The sequence below is a fragment of the Balaenoptera acutorostrata genome, chromosome 13 (assembly GCF_949987535.1).
Source record: "Balaenoptera acutorostrata chromosome 13, mBalAcu1.1, whole genome shotgun sequence".
Classification (NCBI taxonomy): domain Eukaryota; kingdom Metazoa; phylum Chordata; class Mammalia; order Artiodactyla; family Balaenopteridae; genus Balaenoptera; species Balaenoptera acutorostrata.
Window position 1 is genome coordinate 61,857,759 of NC_080076.1, and position 14,725 is coordinate 61,872,483.

The 14,725-nt window shown below is 42.8% G+C and overlaps 1 protein-coding gene across 1 annotated transcript in view; it reads left to right on the top strand.

Moving 5' to 3' along the window:
• Nucleotides 1–14,725, top strand: part of PTPRM (protein tyrosine phosphatase receptor type M) — a 763,379-nt gene that overhangs the window by 648,410 nt on the left and 100,244 nt on the right. The window contains exon 20 of the mRNA XM_057526667.1: nt 14,260–14,347. Within this exon, the coding sequence (XP_057382650.1) occupies nt 14,260–14,347 (88 nt within the window). The remainder of the gene's footprint in view (nt 1–14,259; nt 14,348–14,725) is intronic.

The following is a 14,725-nucleotide window of genomic DNA, read 5'->3' on the forward strand; positions in this document are numbered from 1 at the left end:
AGGGACTGAGACTTGGGAAGAGCTCGTGGAGTGATACTGGCTACTCTGTCGACCTCATGTGCCTTCGGGATTTTTGTTTCATCTTCCCCTCCACCTACCTGCGACTTCCCAAACCAAAAGCATCTTCAGAAGATGATGACAGTTTGTAGGGAGCACATGCAGGTGAATAAAGCATTCCACCCAAGGTCTGTGGTAAGGTGATTTTAGCCACTAATGTTTGATCTGCTTTGAGAGATGAGTTAGTCCTTTCGGGATTCCCTCTCTCGGGAAGGGTGATCAGCACATGGAAACTTCCACCAAGATTCCCACCCTGCCTGGTGCAGCCTCACTGTTTCGACTTTGTTTTCAGTCTCCTCCTCACACCCAGATTCTAAGGCTCAGAGCCAAGACTTCCGTCACAAGAAGTCTCTGGACATCTAGGGTGATGGTGTCCCCCAATTTTTTTATTAACTTTTATTGGAATATAGTTGCTTTACAATGTTGTGTTAGTTTCTGCTGTACACCAAAGTGAATCAGCTATACGTATATAAATATTCCCTCTTTTTTAGATTTCCTTGCCATTTAGGTCACCACAAAGCACTGAGTAGAGTTCCCTGTGCTGTACAGTAGGTTCTCATTAGTTATCTGTTTTATACATAGTAGTGTATATACGTCAATCCTAATCTCCCAGTTCATCCCACCACCACCCCTGCCCCCCTTGGTAACCATAAGTTTGTTTTCTACGTCTGTGACTCTATTTCTCCTTTGCAAATAAGTTCATCTGTACCATTTTTCTAGATTCCACACATAAGCAATGTTGTATGATATTTGTTTTTCTCTTTCTGACTTACTTCACTCTGTAAGACAATCTCTGGGTCCATCCATGTCTCTGCAAATGGCACGATTTCGTTCCTTTTTATGGCTGAGTAATATTCCATTGTATATATGTACCACATCTTCTTTATCCATTCCTCTGTCGATGGACATTTAGGTTGCTTCCATGTCCTGGCTATTATAAATAGTACAGCAACGAACATTGGGGTGCCTGCATCCTTTCGAATTATGGTTTTCTCCAGATATATGCCTAGGAGTGGGATTTCTGTGTCATATGGTAGCTCTATTTTTAGTTTTTTAGGGAACCTCCATACCCAACTTTCAATAAGAAATGACACTTGTCCAAACATCAGTCAATAAAGGAAAGCAGCTATGACTCCAATTTCAAAATATGTTATAATTTTCAATAAGAATGTTTGCTTCTAAGAGAAGTTAAACTTTCTGACAGAATACATTGAGATGTAATTATTCTTCACTAAACTGTTAGAAAAGGTATTTCTAACCTTGGTTTCCTAATTTCTAAAATAATCCTCCCTTCTAAATTTTTACCGTGAATCTCGTGTCTCGGGTCCTGCAGGTAGAGCCTGGGAATGGTGCCGATAGGTTTTAGAAATGAATAGATGTCAAAGAGAGAGTCACAAACCTCTCATTAAAATTCCTTTTTCTGCTATACTTGTTCATTTCCAAGCCTGTCATGTCTAAAAAAGTCTCCTTAGATTTTCAGTCACATTTGATGGAGCATCTGTGCTATGATTTGTGAGGTGAGGACATTTTAAAACTCACAGCTCTCCAAGAAATACCATGGAAAAGATGTTTGTTTTTTCACAGAAAGGAAAGAACAAAACAATAATCGCCCCATTTCTAAATGCTGTATAGAATCCGTGGAGGGAAAACACAGAGGAAAACAATGGAAAGGACATTGTCAGGGTGACGCTAACAAAAAATGGCAGCAAAGTCAGTAAGGATTTACCGTCATCGAAGTCTGAAGCTCTAATGTTAGAACAACAGTAATTGCTAGCGCTGACTGAGCACTTCCTGTTTACCTGGTGCATTGCACATGTCAGGTCTCTAGGTCCTTAAGACCGCCCTGTTGTCAGTAGGGAGACTTGCTATGTTTTCAAATAGGGACATGGCAGATGCCCACGTGCTTTTTTAAAAGCTTGCCCTAGGAGAAGTGTATAAACCAGAGGGAGGTGAAGGGACCAGGTAGGAAGCTACTGCAGTAATGCAGGCCAGAAGTGAGTGGAAGTCAGCTTTTCTGGCTAGTCCCCGAAGGAAAGGAGCAGCTCACTTTCTGCAGAAGCATCCATTTGTTCTCTGATGTTTCAAGGATTCCTTTTTCCAAAGGGGACCCTTGCTCATCTCTGAAGATCTGGGCACTGTTAGCACAGGCTCACCGACAAATCACTCTTCCAAGGCAGGTACAGAGGTGGAGGAAATTACAGTTCTCGAGTTGTATTAACATCTCAGACCCTGACAATATCTGCATCTGAGGGGAAATGAAAATCGTTATCTCTCCTAAAGATGGTGGCATTCTCTGAGGAAGGACTCAAACCCAGACTGATTTAGAGAGTCAACAAAGCAATTACATCAGTCGCTTTCACCTGCCTTTAAAGCAGAGCACTCCCCTTTTTGGTGGCCACCTGTGACAAGCCGCTCATGGGCATCACGATTTTGACACCCCATCTGATGACTGGGCCTCCTTGGAAGCCCCGGGGTAATGCAGTGAGGACAGGGCCAGGACCAAGTTCCAGAACCTTTGCAAAATTGCTTGATCTCATGATGTCCTGTGACTGACCAGAGATAGGCATGCCCAAACCAAAAAAGTAAACTTGGACCAAGATTTATGTAGTGAATATAAACATAGAAACAGTGCTGTAAATCCCTTTCAGCGCAGCCGCTCTGCTACCCCATCCTCACTGCTCCAGAAGCAGCAGAGACCCTATCGGGACCATCTAGAAGGATAAGTCTGTACATGCAGCCTTTGACTTTCAAACTGAGGAGTATCCGCCTCAAGCCCCCTTCAGGGGACCGGAGACTCCCCGAAACTCTGCCTCCTCCGCAGCGTCAGCGGGTGAGGACGTCCTCGTGAAGCCGAAAGTGGGGGTCCAGCTGCTCGCTGCTCAAAAACCAGTAAAGAGGCAAGGTTGCTAGAAAGGAAAGTTTGCTTTATTTTGGATGCCGGCAACTTGGGCAGGGTGAGGGTGGGGGATTCCTGTCCAAAGGCCGACTCCCCCCCAACTGACAATCAGTGGGCAAGAGGTTTCAGAGACGGAGGGAGGGGGCTACATGCAGAAACAGCACAGTCAGCCGTGACCGTCGTCTTGTTATTGGTCATCGGTGGTCTGACCAGCGTCATCTTGATTGTTTTAAGTACAGTTAGTCTTCAGTTCCAGGGTTGGTTTGTTCCCATTTCCTTGAGGCCAGTTCTCGGAATTGTGGCAGCTTATGTCGTGGCTACAGCTTGGTCACCATGTAGTTAACTTCTTCCACCTGGTGGAGGTTTCAGTATCTACAAGACAGCTCACAGGAGATGGCTCAGAACATTATCTATAGCCCTTGAGGAGGAACTAAATGTCCTTGACTTTGCTTAATGACTAAACTATTATTGTTTAGTCTTGTTGGACTGTTTTCCTTTGTTTCTGCATTTTCTCACTTCTCTGATTAAAGTTATTCTTTGGCTAAAGTTTTTCTACAGACAAAAGGCAGGTGGAGGACATGGGGGGAAGGACCATAGGGTCCTGCTCGGTTTCACTCACGTGTGTGGGACAGGGGCTTCCAGGCCTGAGAAGGTAGACCAGATGGGAGGCGTCACTGGGCCCTGCTGAGCACAGTGGATCTTGTCACTAAGCTTCCTTCCAGGGAACAAAGGGAAGAGGAATGAATGCCAGGAAAGGGTCGACTATCCCCGAACAGCTATCCTCTGCCTCTTAAAATTAATGCTCGACTGAAACTCACACCAAATATATCAAAATAGCCCCCTTTCTTGTATAGATATTTTATTTATTTGTTATTGATGTACAATGGATGTACAATATTATGTAATTTTCAGATGTATAATGTAGTGGTTCACAATTTTTAAAGGTTATATTCCATTTATAGTTATTGTAAAATATTGGCTATATTCCCTGTGTTAAACAATATATTCTTGTAGCTTATTTATTTTATATCTAGTAGTTTGTACCTCTTTATTATTATTATTTTTTTGGTTGCTCTTTTGGGTCTTCGTTGCTGTGCACGGCTTTCTCTAGTTACGGTGAGCAGGGGCTACTCTTCGTTGAGGTGCGCGGGCTTCTCATTGCAGTGGCTTCTGTTGTTGCGGTGCACAGGCTCTAGGTGCGCAGGCTTCAGTAGTTGTGGCGAGCGGGCTCTAGAGTGCAGGCTCAGTAGTTGTGGCGCATGGGCTTAGTTGCTGCGTCACATGTGGGATCTTCCTGGACCAGGGCTCGAACCCATGTCCCCTGCATTAGCAGGTGGATTTTTAACCACTGCACCACCAGGGAAGCCCTAGTTTGTACCTCTTAATCCCCTACCCTATCTTGCTCCCCACCTTCCCTCTCCCCACTGGTAACCACTAGTTTGTTCTCTATATCAGTGAGTCTGTTTCTTTTTTGTTGTATTCACTGGTTTGGTTTTTCCACATTTAAGTGATATCATACAATATTTGTCTTTCTCTGATTGACTTATTTCACTTAGCATAATACCCTCCAAGTCCATCCGTGTTTTTGCAAATGGCAAAATTTCATTCTTTTTTATGTCTGAGTAGTGTTCCATTGTGTATATGTACCACATCTTCTTTATCCTTTCATCTGTTGATGGACACTTAGGTTGCTTCCATGTCTTTCCTACTGTAAATAATGCTGCTGTGAACATTGAGGTACAATGTATTGTGTCAAATTAGTGTTTTCATTTTGGGGGGATATATACCCAGGGGTGGAATCACTGGGTCATATGGTAGTTCTATTTTTAGTTTTTTGAGGAACCTCCATACTGTTCTCCACAGTGGCTGCACCAATTAACATTCCCACCAACAGTGTACAAGGGTTCCCTTTTCTCCACACCCTCTCCAACATATGTTATTTGTGTTCTTTTTGACGATAGCCATTCTGACAGATGTGAGGTGATATCTCATTGTAGTCTTAATTTGCATTTATCTGATGACTAGCGATGTAGAGCATATTTTCATGTGCCTGTTGGCCATCTCTGTGTCTTCTTTGGAAATACGTCTATTCAGGTTTTCTGCTCATTTTTTAATCGGGTTGTTTGCTTTTTTGCTGTTGAGTTGTATGAGCTGTTTATGTATTTTGGATATTAACCCTTTATCGGTCGCATCATTTGCAAATATTTTCTCCCATTCTGTAGGTTGTCTTTTCATTTTGTTGACAGTTTCCTTTGCTGTGCATAAACTTATATATTTAACTAGGTCCCATTTGTTTGTTTTTGCTTTTATTTGCTTTGCTTTAGGAGACAGATCCAAACAAATATTGCTACGATTTATGTCAAAGAAAGTTCTGCCTATGTTTTCTTCCAGAAACTTTATGGTTTCCAGTCTTACATTTAGGTCTGTAATCCATTTTGACAAAGCCACCTTACTATGCCTCAGTCTTTGTGATTCCGTGAGATATTGGCCTTGCCTGTGGAATGTTCAGCAACAACCCAGGCTTCGAAGTTACTGTTTCACCTCTTTCTCTCCATCACTGAACTGAAGAGTATTTTTTTTCTCTCTGCCCACTTGATCAGTGGTTTTCAGGGTTTTTTTCCTGCTTCGATTCACTTGAGGGATATGTCACATCATTAGCGGGAGCTTAGTACTGCAATGATTCTGAAGGTGGAAAGAAAAGGAGCTTTGAAATTGGGCAAATTTCCTGAAAAGCAGGTCTATTGAGAGTCCCTCCAGGGTGCACATGGCTTCACATCCCGGGAAAATCACTGTGCAGATGGTAACAGAGCTGTGTGTCATCCAACAGGATTATTCCACAAAAAGTGGAAACCAGAAATGCCTGGCGACTTATGACCCACGGCCAGGGCGACTTCGGAAAGCTGAGCGTGCAGTGTGATGCAGTGTGCACAAAGGCACGTGTCCTCGGCCAGCTAGGTGGTCAAGCAGGGTTCAGAGCCAGGCAGCCCTGGGTCCAGGCCCCAGCTGTTCTGCTTCCCTGCTGCGTGGTTGCAGGCGATCCACTCCATGCCTTCTGATCCTAAATTCCCTTCTCTATGCAGTAGAAGTAAAGACTTGCCTGGTAGAACTTCAAAGATGCCATAAGCATATATTATTCACATAAGACATTGCTGTGAAAAGTCACTCATTCGGAGTAATATCCAACAGAATAAAAAACATTTTTAAGCTCAGTCAAATGTCAGGGGTACTGTTTCTGGGCACTAAAACATCACATAATATTTTGGGCTCTAAACCTCAAGTCCATTATCACGTAAGAAAGAGATGTTAGGTAAAGGAAGGCAATATGGGAACTATTGCCTAGAGCATCACCAGCTGAATCCTGCAAAATAGAAATTACATTTGGAATTGAATTACATTGTACTAAAACGCAGCCATTTGAAGTCCTGAGCTTAATTAGCAAGTTCTTTAAAGATATCAGTGTGTTGGCATTTAGATTTCAGTTTGTTTAGAAATAACAGTTCCTGGGTCAAGGTTCTTGTTTCACCCAGCCCTCACCTCTCTTGCCCTTGAAGGCTCACACGCTTCCTTTGGCTGCCTCTGTCCAGGACATTGATGATGGCAGTGACTGGTGGCCACCACTGCCTCTGGCCCCGAGCTGCCAGGGCCACCTTCCCATTGACACTCCACCCTGTGGCCTGTCAGGCAAGTCTAAGTGGCTTCAGTGCAATAGCAATAAATAGTTTATATGGACCAAATAAAATGCAGCATTGGAAGAACCCAAAGAGGTGTATGGGTAGAAAACAAAGAAGTTCAGAGACTTTGCACGCCCCAGTGAGGGCATCATCCTTCTTTTAGCGTGATGATTTTAGTCATTTTACGTGCACAGTTTTATTCATATGAGAAAGGGAGGAAAACTTCGATTTCAGAAGCTTCTAAAAACAACTCGACCCTGCACTGCCTGAGAACACGCCATGCATTATGTACAGCCTTGACCTGCATCCCGTTCTTCCCGGCAGCTTTTCTGTTGAATAGGGTTTGGGTTTTTTTTTCTCCCTTTTTAATATCTGGGAGCTGTGGCATTTTTAACCGACTGCAGCATTTTGGAGTAACATTCTCTTGAGGTGGGCAACTGCGATGTATAATTACATCCTGTGGAAAATGATGGTGGTGTGAGGGGTGGGAAGGAGGTTACTGAATCACAAAAGCATGTTTCCTGTTCAGAAAAAAATGGCCGTGTGTGAGAGGTCCCACGTCCTCCTGCTCTGTGCCCAGGGAGCGTGCGGCACCTTTACATGGAGTCATTGGTATTCGCTGGACCTTTGCCTGCTTTCATTTTTATTGTTTCGGAGACTTATTACTCTTGCAGAGTGGTTCCCCGGTTTGCTGCCTTTTCTCAGTATATATGAGCGAAGGTAGTCAGAGGAAACACTTTAATTACATTTTAAGCAGAGCCAAAGCCTAAGTCTATTTATGAAAATTCTAACAGACGGTGCAGTGAGACCATTAACTTCAATCCCCAAAATAACAGAAAGTGTTTTCTTTTCATAATAAAAAGTCCATAGTTGGTGTGTTAAATTGTATCTGCATATTAAAAATCTGCCCTGAACACTAAATATTGCCTAAATGTGCGTATTGTATTTAAAAATCCCTGCTGTGAAAAGCATCCCTGGAACGTGGGCCGTTGTCATGTCTCCCAAGCTGGTCCATACGCAGCTGCTCTGAGGATGGGGCATCAGCTGCTAAGGATGCTCTCAGCCGTCACCTCCGCCCTCTCTCATTGGGCCTCTTTTTCAGAGAAACGCCTGTGCTGTGGTTGAATTGGATTTTAACCATAACCTGCTCATAACTTTCGTCAAGCAAAAACTGGAGAGATTAAGGAGGAATCGGAGGTTGTACTAAAACGTGAACTTAAGGGTGGGGGAAATGTTAGGAGTAGGTAAGCCAGGTATCCCCCGAGCGGCCAGAATTCATGTGCTCAGGAATCCTCTGAAGGAATTCCTTCAAGGACCCGAGCTCTCTCTTTCTCAGCAACAGCAGGATTCAAAACCTGGTTGGCTTTCCTTCCAGTAAATGTGAGAGGAACAGCTCTTGTCTAGAGCCACATAAATGATGTGGTGATTACTTACTTCCCAGGAATACTGGTTCAGAGTAGGAGTCTTCTGAAAGCATTCAGTAATTCAATTTATGCAGTTTTATTGGAACCACGTACAGCTTTTGACCTTCTTGCAGATAAAAAAGATAGCCAAAGAACCTTTTGTTCTTACCCCAAGACAAATGCACAGCAGAAAATTGTCTGAAGCATTTGTTGATTTGCTTCATTTATTAAAAGATATTTAAAAGCCAAAAGGGCTGTGAAATAGGACATGGTAGAATGATTGTGTAGCAAAATTACTTAATTTTCCTCAGGCGCATTTCACTGGTGGGTTTATTAGTGACTATCTGTTCAGCTCATGGTCTGCAAAAAAAGAAAGGTGGTAGGTCACAGGGTCATCAGAGAAGGCTCGATCCCTCGGGAAGACAAGGCCTGGAGGAAGAGCTACTTCTGCCTCTGGAGTCTCACGTCTGTGCCAGGCCTTGCTGTGGGCCACACAGGAAGTGGTATTCTATAGCCCTGATGACCCGCATTTCTGCCCTGATTGCTATTCTTGCTCAGAATTCCCAAGCCAGGGGCTTCCCTGGTGGCGCAGCGGTTGAGAGTCCGCCTGCCGATGCAGGGGACACAGGTTCGAACCCTGGTCCAGAAAGATCCCACATGCCACGGAGCAACTAAGCCCATGTGTCACAACTACTGAGCTTGCGCTTTAGAGCCTACGAGCCACAACTACTGAAGCCCGTGCACCTAGAGCCTGTGTTCCACAACAAGATAAGCCACTGCAATGAGAAGCCCACGCACCACAACAAAGAGTAGCCCCTGCTCACCGCAATTAGAGGAAGCCCGCATGCAGTAACGAAGATCCAATGCAGCCAATAAATAAATAAATAAAAAGAATTTCCCAGCCAGGAAGGCAGCCAGGGGCTCACTATGCAAAAGACCCATATGTCATGTCACAGCTTCCCTGATTGCCCAATGCCTCTAGAGCAATAGATAAAGTTTTATTTTCTAAGTAGAAATTTAAACAGTTGACTTTTGTCCTACTTCAGGCATAAGAGGGAATCTAAAGTCTAAGGTAAATATTTTCTCAGCTATTTTGAAAATGTATGCTAATGGAAAGCCATGACATTTAAAACTGGGTCCATCTTAGAAATTTTTTTAAATGACAATCTCCATAACAAAAGAAAACAAAGCCAGGTGATCAATCCAGAAAGCCCTTTCTTCCTCTCTCTGGGCTCCCCAATAGGTATATTACTTACTTTACAAGCCAAGGATAAGAACACGTGGTCTTCATAATGCAAACGTATTCATGGGAATGTATTCATGGGGAGATTGGCTCTATAACTGGAAGCAAAACTGTGCCGGAAAAGGCGAGACCCGATCACCAAATCTGTAGAGAGTCAGGAGACTGTGGATGGCACTAGTCATGTGATCTTTTCCTTGAAGCAGCTTTTTGTTTTGTTTTGTTTTGTTTTGATTTTGATCTTGTTTAAGAAAAATACGTTCTGCCACTTAAACTGATTCACATAATTCCTGGATAGGAAGTTGGGGAGGCTCATGGCAAGAACTCCCACTTCTACTGTCGCTCTCCTGCTGTTGCTTCCCTGCAACGATCACAATATCCTAGGAGATAAGAAAATTTCCTATTTTGTGAAAGCAGTCAACAGTTAAGCAAAGTTTACTTGACATCTTATATATTCTCTTGTTGCGAACCTTCATTTGGAGACAAGGAGATACGATCTAGGTTGGAAAACAGGCATTGGTCATGTGTAGATTTAACTGCATCCCCTCCAAAGCCCTTGTCGGGAGGGGTGGTCCAGGAAGAGCAGTGGAATAAGGGTCAGCAAGCATTGAGGTCTGACTCAAGCTGGTCTGCGGTGAGCTGGCTGTGGTCTTTCTGCATCTCCTGTCTGCAGCAGTAAAGCAGGCAGGTGGTCCTCCATGGCTGCTCCTCTCATGAATAGTAGTCAAGACGCTGGACTCTTCATTCTGCTCGCTTACTGATGCCCGCAGTCAGTGCTCAGAGATGGAGAGCGTGGGCCCCACGCTCACAAAAACATGCAGAGGTCAAGTGCAGGGAGATTGGTTATCATCTCGTTGTTGATTTTGTCTGTTTTCTGGTCACCAGTTAATGAGAACAGTCAAATGAAAATAACTTTTTTTAGACTCGCAGACTTAGAGAACGAACTTATGGTTACCAGGGGGGGAAGGGCGTGTGGGGGAGGGATAGATTGGGAGTTAGGGATTGACATATACACACTGCTGTATTTCAAATAGTTCACCAACAAGGACCTACTGTATAGCACAGGGAACTCTGCTCTATACTCTGTAATGACCTAAATGGGAAAAGAATTTGAAAAAGAATAGATATATATATGTATAACTGAATCACTTTGCTGTACACCTGAAACTAGCACAACATTGGTAATCAACTAGACTCCAATATAAAAGAAAAGTAAATAAATTTTTTAAAAAACAACTGTTTTTAAAAGCAAGGGCTATTTGAATTCCTGTGATCACCCTAAATGCTAAAGAAACCCAGCCTGTGATGTGGGCACCTTCCCCCACAGAAAGCGTCTGTTTGTCAGGAATGGGAAGGAACTGGTGTGGCTCAGGGTGGCTTTGTCTCCGGTGGCCCAGCAGCATCTCCTTGTACTGGTGGAGCAAGTGCCTCCTCCCTAATCCGTTGTTGACCCCCTCTCCATCGGTCTGTCTGTCTCTCAACCTGTGGGGAGTTAACTAGTGGCCGTGGGTCTACTGGAAGACACCCAGGTCTTCTTCAGAGTCAGGTCCCTTTTTCATCTTCCCATGAAAATAGCAAAATCTGGAAACTTTCACATGGGTGGAGAAGGCAGAGGGGAATGAAATTGTAATTACATCATGACAAACTCAAAGTATTAATAGAATTAAATTGTTATAAGGGAAGTCAAATAATAGTTATTACTCAAGGGTAAAATAAATGTCATTCATAGAGTAACAAAGACACTATTCAGAAAAAGAGGATGACTTTAAAATCCCTGAAGCTATTTTAAATGCATATTTTATGGCAGAATAGACGTTACATGTCTAAATAAATCCTTTATCTGTCCTATAACGGTTTTGTTCTAGATGGAATTAACTAACGATTTTTACTGTATTTTTATTAGCTTAATTTATTAATAATCCTGAAAATGTTTTTATTTGTTTTTGTCCTGCATTGCACAGTATCTTACCCTTCAGTTAGCAATGTGTATTGTGAATCTGTTAATACAGCTCTAAGTGTGTAGTACATCTGATCCTGGTCTGCCTCCATGGTTTTATTTCAAAATGATAAACACAATGTAAAAACTATTATGATAATGAGGTGTCAACAATGACCATGACCAAGGTACCTTACTTTAAAATGGGCAATTGAATACTGTTGATGGGAATGTAAGTTGGTGCAGCCACAATGGAAAACAGTATAGAGGTTCCTCAGAAAACTAAAAGTAGAATTACCATATGATCCAGCAATCCCACTCCTGGGCATATATCCGGACAAAACTACAATTCAAAAAGATACATGCACCCCTATGTTCATAGCAGCACTATTTACAATAGCCAAGACATGGAAACAACCTAAATGTCCATCAACAGTTGAATGGATAAAGAAGATGTTGTATAATATATATATATACAATGGAATACTACTCAGCCATAAAAAAGAACGAAATAATGCCATTTGCATCAACAGGGATGCAACTAGGGATTATCGTACTAAGTGGACTGGGCGTTTGGGGTTAGTAGATGCAAACTATTATATATAGACTGGATAAACAACAGGTCCTGAGATAAACCATAACGGAAAAGAATAGAAAAGAATAGAAAAAAGAATGCATATATATGTATAACTGAGTCACTTTGCTGTACAGCAGAAATTAACACAACATTGTAAGTCAACTATACTTCAATTTTAAAAAATAAATAAATAAAATAAAATGGCAATTTCAAACTCTAACTCTTACGCCTACAGTGTTATCATTTCCCTCTTGGATGTGATGAAATGGTGTGTCCTGATGTTCTGGTGTGTGGAATTAATAGTGCGAGGGGGACAGAGTCAGGACAGGGCTCTTTTCCAACCAGTCTCTGTTGAGGGCCGAGCTGTAGGGTAACAGCAGCTTTCACACACAGCAGTTCACAGAAAACACGTGCACTTTTTTTTTTATTAACATCTTTATTGGAGTATAATTGCTTTACAATCGTGTGCTAGTTTCTCCTGTATAACAAAGTGAATCAGTTATACATATACATATATCCCCATATCTCCTCCCTCTTGTGTCTCCCTCCCACCCTCCCTATCCCACCCCTCTAGGTGGTCACAAAGCACCGAACTGATCTCCCTGTGCTATGCGGCTGCTTCCCACTAGCTATCTATTTTATGTTTGGTAGTATATATATGTCCATGCCACTCTCTCACTTCGTCCCAGCTTACCCTTCCCCCTCCCCGTGTCCTCAAGTCCATTCTCTAGGTCTGCGTCTTTATTCCTGTCCTGCCCCTAGGTTCTTCAGAATGTTTTTGTTTGTTTGTTTGTTTGTTTTTTAGATTCCATATATATGTGTTAGCATACGGTATTTGTTTTTCTCTTTCTGACTTACTTCACTCTGTATGACAGACTCTAGGTCCATCCACCTCACTACAAATAACTCAATTTTGTTTCTTTTTATGGCTGAGTAATATTCCATTGTATATATGAAGCACGTGCACTTTTACCGATGGACAACATGAACCCTGCAGACAGTGCCTGTGAAGGTCTCCGAGTACTCCAACTCCGCACACACCCACACTGCAGAAGTCAAGCTTTATTTGGGGATCAAAGCCCAGCAGACTGCCCCCAGACATTGCAGTCACTCATTCATTCAATGACTAATTATCGGACTCCTATCACGAAGCGTGGGCTCCACACCAACAAAAATGAGGACCACGCAGCCCCTGCCTGGGGGCATCCACAGCCTGGGGCAGAGACAGTAGGGTATGCCCAGCGCTGTCCACCGTGTGGTCGGGTCTGAGCCACCTGCAGGCGGCAGGGCTCCCCATGGGGTCTGTGAGCAGGTGTGTCCCCACTCCGGCCGTACTAAGGAGCAGCTCAGCTGATAAGACACAAGTGGACCCATGAAAAGGAATAATGAATTGGTCCCATTGAACCGCAGACTGATCGCTCAATAGTGGCCATTGGTGGCAATGGCCAAGATGGCCAAATGCTTTAGCGGGGGATGGAGAGTAGGGGAGTATAAAGGAGCTTCCGTTCTAAAGAGGGAACTTGGAAAGCCATGCTGGAGCGTGTTTGAGGATGTGAGTTCCTGGTACCACATTCTCTGGCCCCAGAGCATTTCAGAACGATGCTTCCACACACCTGATCTGCCTTTGTGTCTTCCTCCTGCTCTTCCCTTCTTTCCCAGTTGGTGCCTGGAAATATAAGAGTAGGTACAGAAAAGACAACAAATCAGTGTTACTAAATGCTTCTTGCTACCATCCTTCTTCCCAATACCTCCTTATAGCGTTGACTACGTGAAGGTGAAACAGAACGTGAACTAAAGTGGAAATGAAAATCCCAGATTTTTTTTTCACTTGTCAACTGATAGCAGAGGACATTTTCATTATAACTTGAACAGAAAAATGTATATCTGACTAATAACAAGAAGATTAAAGACCCTAGGCATAATAATGCCAAATCCTTAAATAAATGGACATCTAAGCTCCATTAAAAATGAAAACTCTGGCAGAAGTTCTTAGAGGATTTTAGGCTGGAAGTCGTGAAGTCTTAGCTTACCTACTTCCACAGTTTTAACCAAAAATAACCTTCCTTCAGTTTGCAGTTGGGAAGAAAAATGATATCTTTATATCTCGTAGGAGAATATTGAAAGGATGTAATGTAATTAAGAAATTGAGAGAAATGTTAAATTTTCTGCAATAAATATTCAGGTAGGATGGGGATGAACCCCCAACCATTTTCAGTAGATGGTACAGATAAATTGTGGGCTTACTCTTCAGCCCCCATCCATGTTTGTGGCATTTTAACTAAAGGAAAACAAAAAAAACCTAAATGAGATATTTAAGATATAAAGTAGTTTAATAATCCATTATTTCATTCCTGTGAATATTCTTTTCCTTCCTTGAACGTTGTACATTTTTTAAGAACACCCCCCAGTCATTAAGATCCCTGTGTTTGTTTACCGCACCGAATTGTAATTCGTCATGTCACTTTTCTCTTTCTTCCAGAGCTTCTTTGAAGGGCAGTCTGCACCATGGGACTCCGCTAAGAAAGATGAAAACAGAATGAAGAACAGATACGGGAATATTATTGCATGTAAGTGATGACAGCATCATTGTGCTGTGATGTAACTTTCTTTTCACATCTGCTAAGATTGACCACCAGCCTCATGCGGCAAGAATTTGCAGTGCAATTACTGCCTTCATCCTGCTGGAAAAGCTGCTGTGATGCTCGTATTAAGGAAAGGAAAAACTACCTAAATACCCCCGCTATGTCCGTGTGTCTTGCTGTGAGGCTAGTTTTACTTTTAGATTTAAGGTTCGGGTAACCTAGGTAATGTTCAAATGCTGACACAGAAAATGCATTTTGGTAGGAGTAAACATAACAGATCTAATGCTTCCAAGCTGCTCCATGAGAAGGAATAGACATAACGATTCGAAGCACGCCTTGCTGCCAGGAGCTTCTCAGCAGACA